Here is a 15,618-nt window from a genome sequence, read left to right on the forward strand (position 1 = left end):
CCCCCCTTTCCCCTTCTCCTCTCCCCCCCCCTTTCCCCTTCTCCTCTTCCCCCCCCTTTCCCCTTCTCTTCCCCCTCTTTCCCCTTCTCCTCTCCCCCCCCTTTCCCCTTCCTCTTCCCCCCCCCTTTCCCCTTCCTCTTCCCCCCCCCTTTCCCTTTCCTTTTCCCCTTCCTCTCCTCCCCTTTCCCCTTCTCCTCTCCCCCCCTTTCCCCTTCTGCTCCCCTTCTCCTCTTCCCCCCCCTTTCCCCTTCTCCTCTCCCCCCCTTTCCCCTTCCTCTCCCCCCTTTCCCCTTCCTCTCCCCCCTTTCCCCTTCCTCTCCCCCCTTTCCCCTTCCTCTCCCCCCCTTTCCCCTTCCTCTCCCCCCCTTTCCCCTTCCTCTCCCCCCCTTTCCCCTTCCTCTCCCCCCCTTTCCCCTTCCTCTCCCCCCTTTCCCCTTCCTCTCCCCCCCTTTCCCCTTCTCCTCTCCCCCCTTTCCCCTTCTCCTCTCCCCCCCTTCCCCATCTCCTCTCCCCCCCTTCCCCATCTCCTCTCCCCCCCTTTCCCCTTCTCCTCTTCTCCCCCCTTTCCCCTTCTCCTCTTCTCCCCCCTTTCCCCTTCCTCTCCCCCCCTTTCCCCTTCCTCTCCCCCCCTTTCCCCTTCCTCTCCCCCCCTTTCCCCTTCCTCTCCCCCCCTTTCCCCTTCCTCTCCCCCCCTTTCCCCTTCCTCTCCCCCCCCTTTCCCCTTCCTCTCCACCTCTTTCCCCTTCCTCTCCACCTCTTCCCCTTCCCCTTCCTCTCCACCTCTTCCTCTCCCCCCCCTCTTCCTCTCCCCCCCCTCTTCCTCTCCCCCCCCTCTTCCTCTCCCCCCCCTCTTCCTCTCCCCCCCCTCTTCTCTTCCCCCCCCTCTTCTCTCCCCCCCCCTCTTCTCTCCCCCCCCTCTTCTCTTCACCCCCCTCTTCTCTTCACCCCCCTCTTCCCCTCTTCTCTTCCCCCCCCTCTTCTCTTCCCCCCCCTCTTCTCTTCCCCCCCCTCTTCTCTCCCCCCCCCTCTTCTCTTCCCCCCCCTCTTCTCTTCCCCCCCCCCCTCTTCTCTCTTCTTCCCCCCCCCCCTCCCCTCGCTGTCAGAAACACAGACACTGACAGACAGAGAGTGAGAGACACACAGACAGACAGAGAGGTAGACACACTGGGGGGGCATCCCAGCACGCTGTTGGAGGGCTCCCGGTGCTGCAGTCGGTAAGTAGAAAATGTTTTATATATTGATTTTTTTTTTAATTATTTCTTATTAATTTTTTTGATTGATTTATTGGTTGATTTATTGATGTTTTTATCATTTATTATTGATGGTGGCTCTTTATTTGTAAAACTGAAGTGTTTAATGTTTGTAAACTTCCCTTTAAACCCCCCCCCCCACCATTCCCTACGTTTGATTTGTAACCTACGCCTGATTTTCTAAAGTGTAGACAAGGTTTTTTCGAGCGTACAAAAATCTTCACTTACTCCATTCTAAGTTAGTTTGGAGTAAGTTTTCACTGCCGAAACTTTGAAAACAGGCTTAAGTGGCCGGACACGCCCCCTTTTGGAAAAAAAAATTATGTTCCAAAGTGAAACTGTTCTAACTGACTAGAACTGGAGCAAACTAAATGCCGAGAATTTGAATTTCTAAGATACTCCGTTCTACACCAGTTGCTCCAAAAAATCAGGAGCAACTGAGGCCGAAACTTGGGCCCCACGTTTCTATGTCAAGCAAAACTTTCCCTTTTGAAATCCATGCTGACTATTCATTATTATATTTTTGGTTTCTAGCTGTTCTATTTTATCCTTTGGGAGGGATTCTATTATGTTTCCTACCACCGATGTTAAGCTGACTGGTCTATAATTCCCTGGACATGTTCTATCCCCCTTCTTAAATATAAATATTACGTTATTTATCCATCAGTCCTTTGGAACTGCACCTTTTTCTAACATTATTAAATGTATAGTAATGCTTCTACTATCTCTTCCCTAGATTCTTTTAAAATGCGTGGATGCAATCCATCCGGAGCAGGGGTTTCATCCGCTTTTGAATTTGATTAGTTTATTTAATATATCTCCCCTTTTTATTTTAAATGCACTTATCTCATCATCCAATGTCATGTTCACCTGTTCTATCTCCTTGGTAAATACTGAAGCCAAATAATGATTTAATATTTCTGCCCTCTCTGTCGTTAACCTGTGGTATTATTCTATCTAACCCTTAATGGTTCTATTCCCAGCCCAAACTTCCATTTTTTTTATGTGCCTGTAAAATATTTTACTATTTTATGTTCCTTGATAATTTAATTTCATAATTCCTCTGCCTTCCTAATTGTTTTTTTGACTTCTCTCCTAATCTTTTTGTTTTCTCACTTATCATGCTCTCCCCTGCTGTCTATGTACTTTCCTTACCCTCCATTGTTCCCTTGTGGCTTTATTCATCCATGGAGTCTCGTTTGTTTAGTTTGTTCTTTCCTTTAGCGGAATATATTATTCCTGCACTCTGTTGAACACGTTGTAAATGTTTATCATTTTTTGCCAATATTGTTGCCCATTTTTTCCCCGAAAGTTCTATTCTCAATCTTTCAATCAGCTTTTCTCCAATCTATTACCCTGGTTTTTGTCATACTTGCATCCTTCTCAATTATCATAAAGCGTATGATATGATGGTCAATACTGCCTAGATGTTCCCCTACGTTTACTTCTCTTATCTGCTCTGGTTCATTCCCCATTACTAGATCCAATAGCGAATCCTCCCTTGGGCTTATTACATATAGGTTAGAAAGGAGTCCTATACACATTTTAGGAACTCCATTTCCTTATCCCCTTTACCTATCTCTTCTGTCCAATTAATATCAGGGTTGTTGAAATCCCCCATCATTATTTTATGTTTTTTTACACATTGCCCTAATTTGTCTGCGTATTTCTTCCTCCACCTCCCTTCCACTATTAGGTGGTCTGTAGACTGCACCTATTGGGATTGATCCTTTATTATCTTTTATTTATGTTCTGTACTTCCTTGAAGCAAGTACCCATATTGAAGTAAATTGTCCAAGTACTGGAAATTTATCGCATACTAATTTGTTTTGCTTCGACATTAACAGCAGAGGAAATGCAAGTGGCATTGTACAACTTTTGCGTAAGCTTATTTCACCTCTTTGGCTAATAAGTTAGTGTTATACCTATGTCGATTGAGCACTAGCAGTATTTTTATTGTAAAAGGTAAACAATCCAGTAAAGCAAACGTGATGAAAGCAGCTTAAACTCCTTCATGTTGCAGCAGCCTTGTATTGTTTCTATCCTTCCTCCATTGTGCAGCTGCCAACATAGCCCTTCAGTAGCTCCAAATAAGCGTAAAATCAAAGCATTTACTCAAACTCGTAAAAAGTATTCCTGCCAGCCACTTCCATGGCATAAATAAAATGTTGAACTTTTGACTTGATATCACCGTTAGTTATCAGTTGTTATAAACAGTTTGAAAGTTTTCCAAAAGTAATTGTCAGGACTGTGCAAAGTGTGCTGTGTGGCAGTTTCTTTATATATTAAACATTTTTTTTTCTCAGATGAGTTTGGTGCTCTGGAAAGTGTGAAAGCTGCTAGTGAATTGTATTCTCCTCTGACTGGAGAGGTAACCGATGTAAATCAGGCTCTTGCTGACAATCCAGGACTAGTCAATAAATCTTGCTATGGAGAAGGTATGTGAATGATTAGAACAGGCTTTCAGAAGCAGGAAGGTTTTAACATTTTCAGTATGCTGAAACTACTTTGTGATTTTGAACTGAAGTGACAGAAAGCCTAATGCTGTTAAATATTTTTTTGGTTGACTATAAACTAGGGTATTTTTCTATTTTCATTGACAATGCTATGGGACTGGTGGCCAGCAAAGTGACTGATGGTGTTGTAGTTATCATGATTTTGTTACTGACTTATTTCAAATATAATTATTCAGTGTTTAAAATTATGCCAGATGTGAATTTGGTGATTGGACATGTGAAAGTATTTCAATTAATTGTTCTTGAAGTGGCTTCATTTTGTAATGCAACCTCCATTATCTACGCTCTGATTATCTGCCAGAATTTTCACAAAACAAAGCTTTGCATTTGACATTGCCTCATTGTGTAGCCCACTAACACTAATCTCTAACTTCACAGCTCTAAATTCAGTTTGTAATTTTATTATACTTCTCTACATTATTGAGCATAAGGTGCTGCAATATTACATGTGTAAGACTAATATTTGGCGACTAAAATTTCCATTGACCACCTGAAAGGTATCTTCTGACATGATGGGTAATGAAGGCTTCACTCTTTCATACATGGTAACAAAATCAACAAAGTTGATGGGTTACTTTGTTCTTGTCTACTCAACTTCTGAAGGAGTGGCTGATTCCTGTGTTGATCTCCAGACATTTATGCCTTCACAGTCAACAGGCTTGTTCTCATTAGTTTTGAATTAGATGGTTTTCCATCTGCACCACTCCACTAGTAGAGAACAGTCATGGCTATGGCCCTCGTACTCGGTTGTTTGCATAGAAATGTACAGAACAGGAAAAGTGTTAATCTATATGGTCATCCTCCTTTCTCCTCTTGTCACTTCCTACAGTCCTTATTAATCTCATTCCTGATGCCTATCACCTGTGTTCCTTTCATTCCCTTCCTTAACTTTATACTCCATAATATCATTAAAATGTCTGTCTTCTGACATCACTCCCATCTTCCTCAGCACCATCATTATACTTTCACCCAACCTGCAAAAAAACACTCCATTTCTTCAAGTCCTGGAATACATTGTCCTTTAATTATTGTCCCATCAATATGGATTTAGATCCTCCAATTCAACTTCCTCTTCCAGCACGACACTGAATCACAAACAGCACCATGTTGGACTGTGAACAAGGCTCACTTTCTCTCCTCCTGAACTTCTCTGCTGCTTTTGGGACTATCAATCACTCCAACCTCTTCTACAGTTCACTTCTATTACGTCGTTTTCTCAAGTCCCTATTTATAACTCACATTGTGGACAGTACAGGGGTAATGGCAGGGAGGCTTAATGGACAGAATGGGTGGCATGCTGGCAATCCTCCCAATATGTATGGCCAATGTGCCAGACCCCTTCATGAGCGCAATCTGGAGAAATTAGCCCCTGTTTCTCCTCCCATGGTCACATGATCATCTCTTGTTCACCTCCCGGGTTCTATCCTTGATCCCCTTTTTCTGTCATTTATGTTTTCCATCCGTGAAGCATGGGTCAGCGTCCATAGTTTGGTGACCCCTGTCCATCTCTCTGCCTCCTATATCAATCCCAAAGCTATAGCTACACTTTAACCTATTCAAGATTCAATTCTGCATGAGCTGAAATTTTCTTCAGCTTAAAATCAACTTGCCCAAATCCTTCCCCTTCAACTTCTACCAGTACCTACATGCCTCCAACTTGAGTCCATTAATATCCCTGGCTGCCAGAGATGCAGAACTTTGACGAGCTGCTCAATCCATATCCAATTTCATACTAAGTCTATTTTTTTTCCACTTCCAAAACATTGGCTGCCTCTGTCCAACCTCTTTCCTCTCCCTTCTCTCCACCTCCCTCCCCGCATTAATCACGTTGTTGTTCCACTATTTTCACTGCTTTCTTTGCTGGTCTCGCCACCTCCCCAAACTCCAACTCATTCAGAATTTTGCAGCCCAAATTCTTACCTGCAAAAAATCCCACACTTCCCCCATCATCCTGTTCCCTGTGCCCTGCCAAACTAATTTCAGAACCCCAATGTTTACCCAATGTTCCAGTCGTCAACTCAATGATTTCCTCTAATGGCTGCTTCTGCACATACTGCAACTTTGTGACACTGGCTATTTCTTTGCTCCCTGCTCCACCTTCTGAAGTCTATCAACCACTATGCCCCTACCATCTGAAGCTCCCTCACCAAAGCCCTTTGCCTTGCTACTTCCTTTCTTCATCCTGTTTGAAGACTCCTTGTATTTTCTACCCCTGTAAAACGCACTCTTGTTCTGTATGACTAATACTGTACAGATATACGGTAGATATTTTACTAATTGATAGATCATCAATCACCACTGTGAATTATTTACTAAAACTAAAAATACCAGGCACAGATAGGAAGCAGAGAAGCCTACAGTGCTGTAGTTGCAAGACAACTCGATTGGTAATGAAGGTGATTTCTGTAGACATTGTCCTCTCCAGGACAACTTAAATGCAATTTAATTTTTTTTCGGGAGTATTATCTAGGATTGTTTCTGGAAAATTGTGCAGCCATCCAGTATTAAAAGTGCTTTTTTTTTTTAAAGATAACAATCTTTTTACGTGCCTTCAAACTTTGGCCTATATTTTATTTACAAGAAATTGAATGAAAGTTCTTTTCCATTCATTAAATCATTAATGGGACTCACATTACTGCATATTTTCTTCAAGAAAAACCATTTGATTTAAATAGACCTAATATAAATCTCTAAGTTGCTTCCAAACAAATTTCAAAATAATCTTAACATGTAGTTCTCAAGTAACTTAAGAAGTGAAGTGCTTGGCTATATATTGCATCTCTAACTTCACATTAAATTTTTTGTGTGTGGCTGTATTGTAGCATTTTTCATAGTGACCTGGTGGTTTTTCTTGACAGGGTGGCTTATTAAAATGACACTGGATAATCCGGCTGAAGTTGACGAGCTGATGGACGAAGAGGCTTACGAGAAATTCCTAAAGTCCATTGAAGATTGAGTCGCTCTTCATTCCTAGCAATAAAAATTGCACGTCTGTTCCTGTGTACTTTAGCAGTGAGAGTGGGTTGTGTCCCAAGACCCCTGGTTTAACAAGCAAGAGTAATTTATAAGGAGTGCACTTCGCTGTGGCCCTCTTAAATTAGGCATTATAATGGAAATAGATGAGATTTCTAAAAATGACGCTTAGTCTACACAATCCTTCCGGTTTTGCAATATCTCAGCAATTGAATGATGAACAATATATGGGGCGTAAATTTTTAACCACTCAACAGTAGGTTGTAATTAACTTCAAATTTTTACTTGATACAATGAAACTAGTCAATAATGTATGAACTTGGTCGCTATGGCACGGAAATCATGACAAGGTCTGTTTTTGACCAATGATACTACAGCTATGTTGTGAAGTTATGTTTTTTTCAGGTTATTGTGTCCTCTTGAAAGCCATATTGTTCATTTTTAAAATGGCCTTGTGTCTAGCCATTTTTCTACAGATTAAACCACAATTTAATGGCAGATGGCTAATTGGTAATAAAACTGACCTAACTGGAAAACCCCACAGCTGTTGTATTTTGTGGTTCTACCTGCATTGTATAGTTAATACAAAGTCTACACTTCATTTTATAATAGTAAATGGCCTTGGTACAATTCAGTTTCTATAATGCAATACTTCATATATATCATCAAGTTCCAATTTGGACAGCTGCCATTTGAGATCTGCAACTGATTATAGAGAATAATACAAGGAACTTAATACAGTACATGGGAACTTACAATATGTGCACCAATTTTATTGTGGTTTGTACATTTGTACCACATTTCCATGTTTCTAGATATGGTGATATTTACTTCTTGTATAAGACGTCAAATAAGGAGTCTTGTAGGTTGCAACATAGATTCTAGTATAAATGAGTAGAGCTGCTTCATATTGTATGGATGATTCTGCAGATAGAGTAACCTCAGCCAGAATATTACACATTTGGTATATAAAAATTGAAACTGGTCAGGTTTTTTGGGGTGGGTGTGCACAAATAGTTATTAATTTTAACTTAAAATTTCCACTAGTTGTGGGATTTTTTATAGGAGTATGTTGTATCTATAATAACGATCAAAAACACAAGTGTTTCTGCACAAAAGTTAGCTACTAATGCATTAACCAATGCCAGATGTCGAGGTGCCTAAAGTTTTGTAGGATTTGCATTAATTTGCTGTGGAAAACCTGAGAGGTTATCCAGTTTTGTTCTGTAAAGTATGTAATTGTTCACACTATTAAATGATGGGAATTCTGCAGAGTAAACTGTATATTTCTTCTCCTTTCTTCCCACCCCCCCCCCCCCCCGTCCCAGTGTTGCTTTGTGAATCTCTTTTGGGGATCAAACTCCTCACAATAGCTAGAAATTGAGTATATTGTAGGATTCTCAATGTTCCCTTCAACAAAGGAATTTTGAAGAATCTCCACATCTTCCAAGAATGCAACAGAAGGTAAATCCAGGAATGGAGACTTTCCAATCTACAACTTAAGGATTGTATCGGACATAGCAATAAAGATGGATATCATAGTAAAATTTCAAAATTAAAATGAAATGTACAAAAATTGTCCATTAACGTGTGGGTTATTTCTAAGACATCACTGGGCTTCAGTTTTTGACAGTGGATAGAAGTATTAAGCTGCTCTTAACTCTGATCAACAGCCCTGCGCATAAACGATACAAGGCAATTTATTTGTCCTTTTCCTTGCATCTGAAAGAACATAGGGGTAAGCCATTCAATTGGCTGATCTGTACCCGCCTTCGTTCCATATCCCTTGATAAGCTTGCCTAAGAAATATTTCAGTCTTCAATTTCAATTGACCCAGTATCCACAGCCTTTTGGGAGAGCGAATTCCAGATTAGTACTACCCTTTGAAAAAATGCATCCTGATTTCACTCCTAAAATGACCAGCTCTAATAATGTTCTAGTTTCCCCATCAAAAAAGTTTTTCTGTATCCTGTCAAATCCCTTTTATCATTTAACCTCAAGGAACACAAGTGAAAATTATACAACCTATATCTCTTTTCTGAGGTTTGGTGCCTGTTGTGTTTTTGCTTCATGGGTTCTTTACAGTGAATGTGTAGCCTTGAATTCTTAAGCAAATAATTAGCTGGTTTATTAGCAAAGGTTTAACAACAAACTGAACAAGGGGTACTGAAGTTGAATGTTCAGCCATGAACTCATTGAATGGCGGTGCAGGCTAGAAGGGCCGAATGGCCTACTCCTGCACCTATTTTCTATGTTTCTATTACCAGTTCATCCACCAGCCCACCTCATCGTGGAGAAGCTGAACTCAATTAGCCAAGGTTTTATTGCATATTTTGAACGTCCCATGACTGAGTAAGCCATTCAGTGCAACAGCTCCACAAACCTGGGAGCATGCTCACAGGCGCAGACATTACACTGCTTTTTGTTTTTAGAAGCAAGTTATTTATTGTAGCTATACAATATTTTAAAAGATTACTTAACATTACAATTACAATTTTACAACTTCAACTGCTGAACCCAAGTATCTTGTAAGCTATTGGCTTCCTCCCACTCAGACCTCCATATCTTTGCATTTGTCTGGCTATGCCTGTTTTCTATTTTCTCCTTTGGTCTTGAGGAATTTCTGTTTTCAGGGCGTGTGGCTCAGGATTCCTGACTATCTTCCTGAGTCCTCTTGAATTTTTGTTCCATCATTCCTAGTGTTGTTTTCCCACGATTTTGATACTTCTATTTATTGTCATGTTTATTTGGCTTGCGTTTTCTCATTGATCTTTTCAACTGAACCCCAACTCTTCCCCCTCCCCCCGGAAGATACTGAGTCACATAACCTACACTGTCCCAATCGGTTTCCACCCAGTGAAGTCTTTGATTAATCGTTGGCCCTGTCCTTGGATTTACATGAGGCGGCAATGTGTCCCCTCACTTGGCACCGGTAGCATCTTGCCCACTTGAACCGGCATGGGTGTGTGGTATAGTTGCTATTACACCTATAGTTCATTCTCTGGTTGGCAACCAGTAGCTAGTGGGGTGCTGCAGGGATCTGCTGGGACCCCAACTATTACCAATCTATATTAACGACTTGGAAGAAGGGACTGAGTGTAACGTAGCCAAGTTTGCTGACGATACAAAGATAGGAGGAAAAGCAATGTGTGAGGAGGACACAAAAATTCTGCAAAAGGACATAAGCTAAGTGAGTGGGCAAAAATTTGGCAGATGGAATATAATGTTGGAAAGTGTGAGGTCAGAAAAAAAATCAAAGAGCAAGTTATTCTTTAAATGGAGAAAGATTGCAAAGTGCCGCAGTACAGCGGAACCTGGGGGTACTTTTGCATGAACCGCCAAAGGATCGTATGCAGGTTCAGCTTATTGCAAAGGGGATGGAGTATAAAAGCAGGGAAGTCTTGCTACAGCTATATAAGGTATTGGTGAAGCCACACCTGGAATACGTGCAGTTTTGGTTTCCATATTTACGAAAGGATATACTTGCTTTGGAGGCAGTTCAGAGAAGGTTCACTAGGTTGATTCTGGGGATGAGGAGGTTGACTTATGAGGAATGGTTGAATAGGTTGGGCCTCTATTCATTGGAATTCAGAAGAATGAGAGGTGATCTTATTGAAACGTATAAGATTGAGGGGCTTGACAAGGTAGATGCAGAGAGGATGTTTCCACTGATGGGGGAGACTAGAACTAGAGGGCATAATCTTAGAATAAGGGGCTGCCCATTTAAAACAGATGAGAAATTTCTTTCAGGGTTGTAAATCTGGAATTCACTGCCTCAGAGAGCTGTGGAAGCTGTGACATTGAATTAGATTTAAGACAGAAATGGATAAGTTTCTTAAACGATAAGGGGTTATGGTGAGCGGCAGGGAAGTGGAGCTGAGTCCATGATCAGCTCAGCCATGATCTTATTGAATGGCGGAGCAGCCTCGAGGGGCCGTATGGTTTATTCCTGTTCCTATTATGTTCTTATAATCTTGATTATTCTTGGTTTTGTAATTATTCCTTCGTTTAGGGCTCACCCTCTTCATTTCTACATGGGTGTGAACTACTGCAACTGCTGGTAATGGGTGAAATTCCTCAATATTTTTCTCTGCCATCTCCATGGAGGTGGCTATCTTGCAAGCTTTCTCAAAAGAGAGATCATCCATACCGAACAATTTTGACTGGATGCGTTCATCTGTAAATTGCAATGTAGAGATCATTTTCTTATGGCAACAATGTATTTGCTGGTGTCATCAGGTCTTTGGTTTCTCACTGCAAACTTACAGCTCTCCACTAAATCAAAATGATTCTCTAATATCGGTCAAATGTCTGAGAATGAAGTATCCATAACGTTTCTTGGAGTTAATGAAGATATAATTTTCTGCATCAATCATAACTAACAAAATAGCTTTCATCTTCTCTTGAACTGTTTAATTGCGAACCTGCCACATTTGCTGAGATTTCATTGATATCATTAGCTTTAAAATATTTACAATCTTTCACTGTACAACAACAAATTGTATTTATATACAATTAACGTATTAAAACATCCCGAGGCTCTTCACAGGAGTGTTATAAGACAACAACAAAATTGAAATCGAGCCCAATAAGAAATTATGGCAGATGATGAAAAGCTTGGTCAAAGAGATAGGTTTTAAGGAGCACCTTGGAGGAAAGAGAGGTGGAGTGATTTAGGGAGGGAGTTTGAGTTTGGGGCCCCAGGCAGCTTAAGGCACACCCACCGATGGTTGAGCAGTTATAATCAGGGATGGTCAAGAGGGCAGAATTTGAAGAGTGCAGATATCTTGGCGGGGAGAGGGGGGCGGTTGTGAGGTTGAAGAGATTATAGAGATAGGGAGGAGTGAGGCCATGGAAGGATTTGAAAATAAGGATGAGAATTTTGAAATCGAGGCGATGCTTAACCAGGAGCCAATGTAGGTCAGTGAGTACAGGGGTGATGGGTTAGTCACATTTGGTGCGAGTTAGGACATGGGCTGCCGAGTTTTGGATGACCTCAAGTTTATGTAGGGTATATTGTGTTCCTAACACAGATGAGACTGCACACAGGGAGGTTAAAGTAACAGTGACCTCAGTCTTTATTAAGACACTCCAGAGTGAGTAACAGGCCTTAGGGCCCGGTTTATTTATAGTGCTCCCAAGGGATGCTAGGATCCCTTGGGACTTCAGCGGATGTGCTCCCTGGTGGCAGAACATGGGAGTGCATGCTTTACAGATGCACAACATCACTCTCTCCCGCCGCCCCCCCAGCCCCACAAGATCAAAGTGAAAACTATTTACTTGGTGAGGTGGTCGGGAACCTTTCTTTCCCTGGTGGACTGCCTCGGTACAAATGTCTGTTCTGGTGTGTTGGCTGTACCCTCGCTGGGCTGGTGTTGTTGGCCCTGCTGGGCGTGATGGGTTCAATTTCCTTGTCGGGAGTGGTGTCGTTGGTCCTTTGGGTGTGTGTTGTGGGCTCGAAAAAGGTGGTGTCTGCTGTGGGTTGTTCAGGGCAGTCTGTGAACCGCAGCCTCGTTTGGTCCAGGTGCTTTCTGAAAATTTGTCCATTATCTAGTTTGACTACAAACACCCTATTCCCTTCTTTAACTATCACCGTGCCCGCGATCCACTTGGGACCATGTCCATAGTTTAGCACATACACAGAGTCATTCAGATTAATTTCCCGTGACACAGTGGCGCGACCATCGTTTACATGTTGTTGCTGCCACCTGTTCTCTACCTGATCATGCAGGTTGGGGTGAACCAGCGAGAGTCTGGTTTTAAGTGTCTGTTTCATGAGTAGCTCAGCCAGGGGCACCCCTGTGAGCGAGTGAGGTCTCGTGTGGTAGCTGAGCAGTACTCGGGACCAGCGGGTTTGGAGTGAGCCTTCTGTGACACTGATTGTTTATACTGCCCGCTCTGCCTGCCCATTGGAGACTGGTTTAAATGGGGCCGAGGTGACATGTTTGATCCCATTGCGGGTCATGAATTCTTTAAATTCGGCACTGGTGAAACATGGCCCGTTGTCACTGACCAGTATGTCAGGCAGGCCGTGGGTGGCAAACATGGCCTTCAGGCTTTCAATAGTGGCAGTGACGGTGCTTCCCGACATTATTTCACCTTCAATCCATTTTGAAAAAGCATCCACCACCACCAGGAACATTTTACCGAGAAATGGGCCCGCATAGTCGGCATGGATCCTCGACCATGGTCTGGAGGGCCAGGACTACAAGCTTAGTGGTGCCTCTCTGGGTGCATTGCACAACTGAGCACACAAGCGGCATTGGCGTACACAAGACTCTAAGTCAGAGTCGATACCGGGCCACCACACATGGGATCTCGCTATCGCTTTCATCATTATTATATCTGGGTGTGTGCTGTGGAGATCCCAGATGAATGTCACCCTGCCCTTTTTAGGTAGCACTACGCGGTTACCCCACAACAGGCAGTCTGCCTGAATGGACAGCTCGTCCTTTCGCCGGTGGAACGGCTTGATTAGCTCTTGCATTTCAACGGGGATGCTGGCTCAGCTCCCATGCAGTACACAGTTTTTTACTAGGGACAGCAGAGGATCTTGGCTGGTCCAAGTCCTAATCTGGCGGGCCGTGACAAGTGATTTATCATTTTCAAACGCTTCCATGACCATCAACAAGTCTGCGGGCTGCGCCACCATCAACAAGTTTGCAGGCTGCGCCATTTCCATCCCCGTGGTGGGCAATGGTAGCCGACTGAGATCATCCGCACAGTTCTCAGTGCCTGGCCTGTGGCGGATGGTATAGTTATACGCTGATAGCGTGAGTGCCCACCTTTGTATGCGGGCTGAGGCATTAGTATTTATCCCCTTGTTTTCAGCAAACAGAGATATGAGGGGCTTGTGATCGGTTTCCAGCTCAAATTTGAGGCCTAACAGGTACTGATGCATTTTCTTTACCCCGAACACACACGCTAATGCCTCTTTCTCAATCATGCTGTAGGCCCTCTCGGCCTTAGACAAGCTCCTGGAGGCATAGGCGACAGGTTGCATCTTATCCGCAACGTTAGCTTGTTGTAATACACACCTGACTCCGTACGACAATGCATCACATGCTAGCACAAGTCTTTTACACAGGTTATACAATACAAGCAGCTTGTTGGAGCATAAAATGTTTCTGGCTTTCTCAAAAGCAATTACTTGGCTTTTTCCGCATACCCAGTTCTCACCTTTACGCAATAACACATGTAGGGGCTCTAAGAGGGTGCTTAACCCTGGTAGGAAGTTATCAAAGTAGTTGAGGAGTCCCAGGAACGACCGCAGCTCCGTGACGTTCTGTGGCCTGGGCACGTTCCTGATAGCCTCTGTCTTGGCGTCTGTGGGCTGAATGCCATCCGCCGCGATCTTTCTCCCCACAAACTACACTTCTGTTGCCATGAAGACGCATTTTGACCTCTTCAGCCGCAGCCCTATGTGATCCAGTCGCTGGAGGTTTTGTAGGTGCTCGACGGTGTCCCGACCCATGACCAATATGTCGTCCTGAAAAACCACTGTGCGTGGTACCAACTTGAGTAGGCTCTCCATGTTTCTCTGGAAGATCGCTGCAGCCGACTGATTTCCAAACGGGCATCAGTTGTGGATGAACAGTCCCTTGTGCATATTGATGCAGGTGAGGCCCTTCGAAGACTCCTCCAGCTCCTGCGTCATGTAGGCCGAAGTCAGGTCGAGCTTGGTGAACGTCCTGCCTCCTGCCAGCGTCGCAAATAGGTCGTCTGCCTTAGGTAGTGGGTATTGGTCCTGTTGCGAGAAACGATTAATAGTTACTTTATAATCGCCGCAAATCCTGACCGTGCCATCACTTTTGAGTACTGGAACAATCGGGCTGGCCCACTCGCTGAATTCCACTGGGGGAGATGATGCCCTTGCGCTGCAACCTGTCCAGCTCTCTCCCTCATCATGTGAGGTACCACCCGCGCCTTGTGGTGAATGGGTCGTGCCTCTGGGACCAAGTGGATCCGCACCTTCGCCCCGGAAAAGTTTCCAATGCCTGGCTCAAAAAGGGAAGGAGATTTGTTAAGAACCTGGGTACATGAGGCCTCATCGACATGTGATAGCACTCAGATGTCATCCCGGTTCCAGTGGATTTTGCCCAGCCAGCTCCTTCCAAGCAGTGTGGGGCCATCGCCCGGGACAATCCAGAATGGCAGTTCGTGCACCGTGCCCTCATAGGTGACCTTGACCATGGCGCTGCCCAGGACAGTGATGAGCTCTTTGGTGTACATTCTCAGTTTCGTGTGGATGCGGCTCAGGGCTGGTCTGAGTGCCTTATTGCACCACAGTCTCTCAAACATCTTTTTACTCATGATGGATTGGCTAGCGTCAGTGTCCAGTTCCATGGCTACGGGTAAGCCATTCAATTTTACATTTAGCATTATAGGTGGACATTTCGTCGAAAATGTGTGCACCCCGTGTACTTCAGTATCTGCCTCCTCTCTCTGAGGCTCAAAATTGCTTTGATCCACCATGGACCAATCTTCCTCTGCCACGTGGTGGTTAGCAGGTTTTGCAGAGTTTGCAGCTCATCTGCAAGCTCGTTGGAAGTGCCCCATTGTTCCACAGCTCTTGCAAACATACCCTTTGAAGTGGCATGAATAGGCTGAATGGAAGCCTCCACAATGCCAACAAGGTGTAAATTGCCTTGCATTCATCCTTTGCTGTGGACTCTGAGTCATCTGGGTCACCTGAGGCCTGCTGGCAGTTGCAGACTCGTGGTTTCTGCCCTGTACATTGCTGCTCGCAAACACAGTTCCAGTTAATTTATGAACATTGCTAGCACTTGTGTGCTGAGAGATTTGTTTGGTGTTATCACTGGTGGACATAAACGCCTGTGCTAGCGCAATGGCCTTACTGAGGGTCGGTGTCTCTACAG

At 43.7% G+C, this 15,618-nt stretch overlaps 1 protein-coding gene across 1 annotated transcript in view; it reads left to right on the plus strand.

The window, feature by feature from the left end:
- LOC139278337 (glycine cleavage system H protein, mitochondrial-like) overlaps positions 1 to 8,315 on the plus strand; it is a 30,143-nt gene extending 21,828 nt beyond the window's left edge. Inside the window, exons 4-5 of the mRNA XM_070897005.1 lie at positions 3,557 to 3,688; positions 6,625 to 8,315. Of these exons, the coding sequence (XP_070753106.1) occupies positions 3,557 to 3,688; positions 6,625 to 6,722 (230 nt within the window). The 3' untranslated portion in view covers positions 6,723 to 8,315. The remainder of the gene's footprint in view (positions 1 to 3,556; positions 3,689 to 6,624) is intronic.
- Positions 8,316 to 15,618: the final 7,303 nt, after the last annotated feature.

This window comes from Pristiophorus japonicus, chromosome 13 (genome assembly GCF_044704955.1).
Source record: "Pristiophorus japonicus isolate sPriJap1 chromosome 13, sPriJap1.hap1, whole genome shotgun sequence".
NCBI classification, from domain to species: Eukaryota; Metazoa; Chordata; class Chondrichthyes; family Pristiophoridae; genus Pristiophorus; species Pristiophorus japonicus.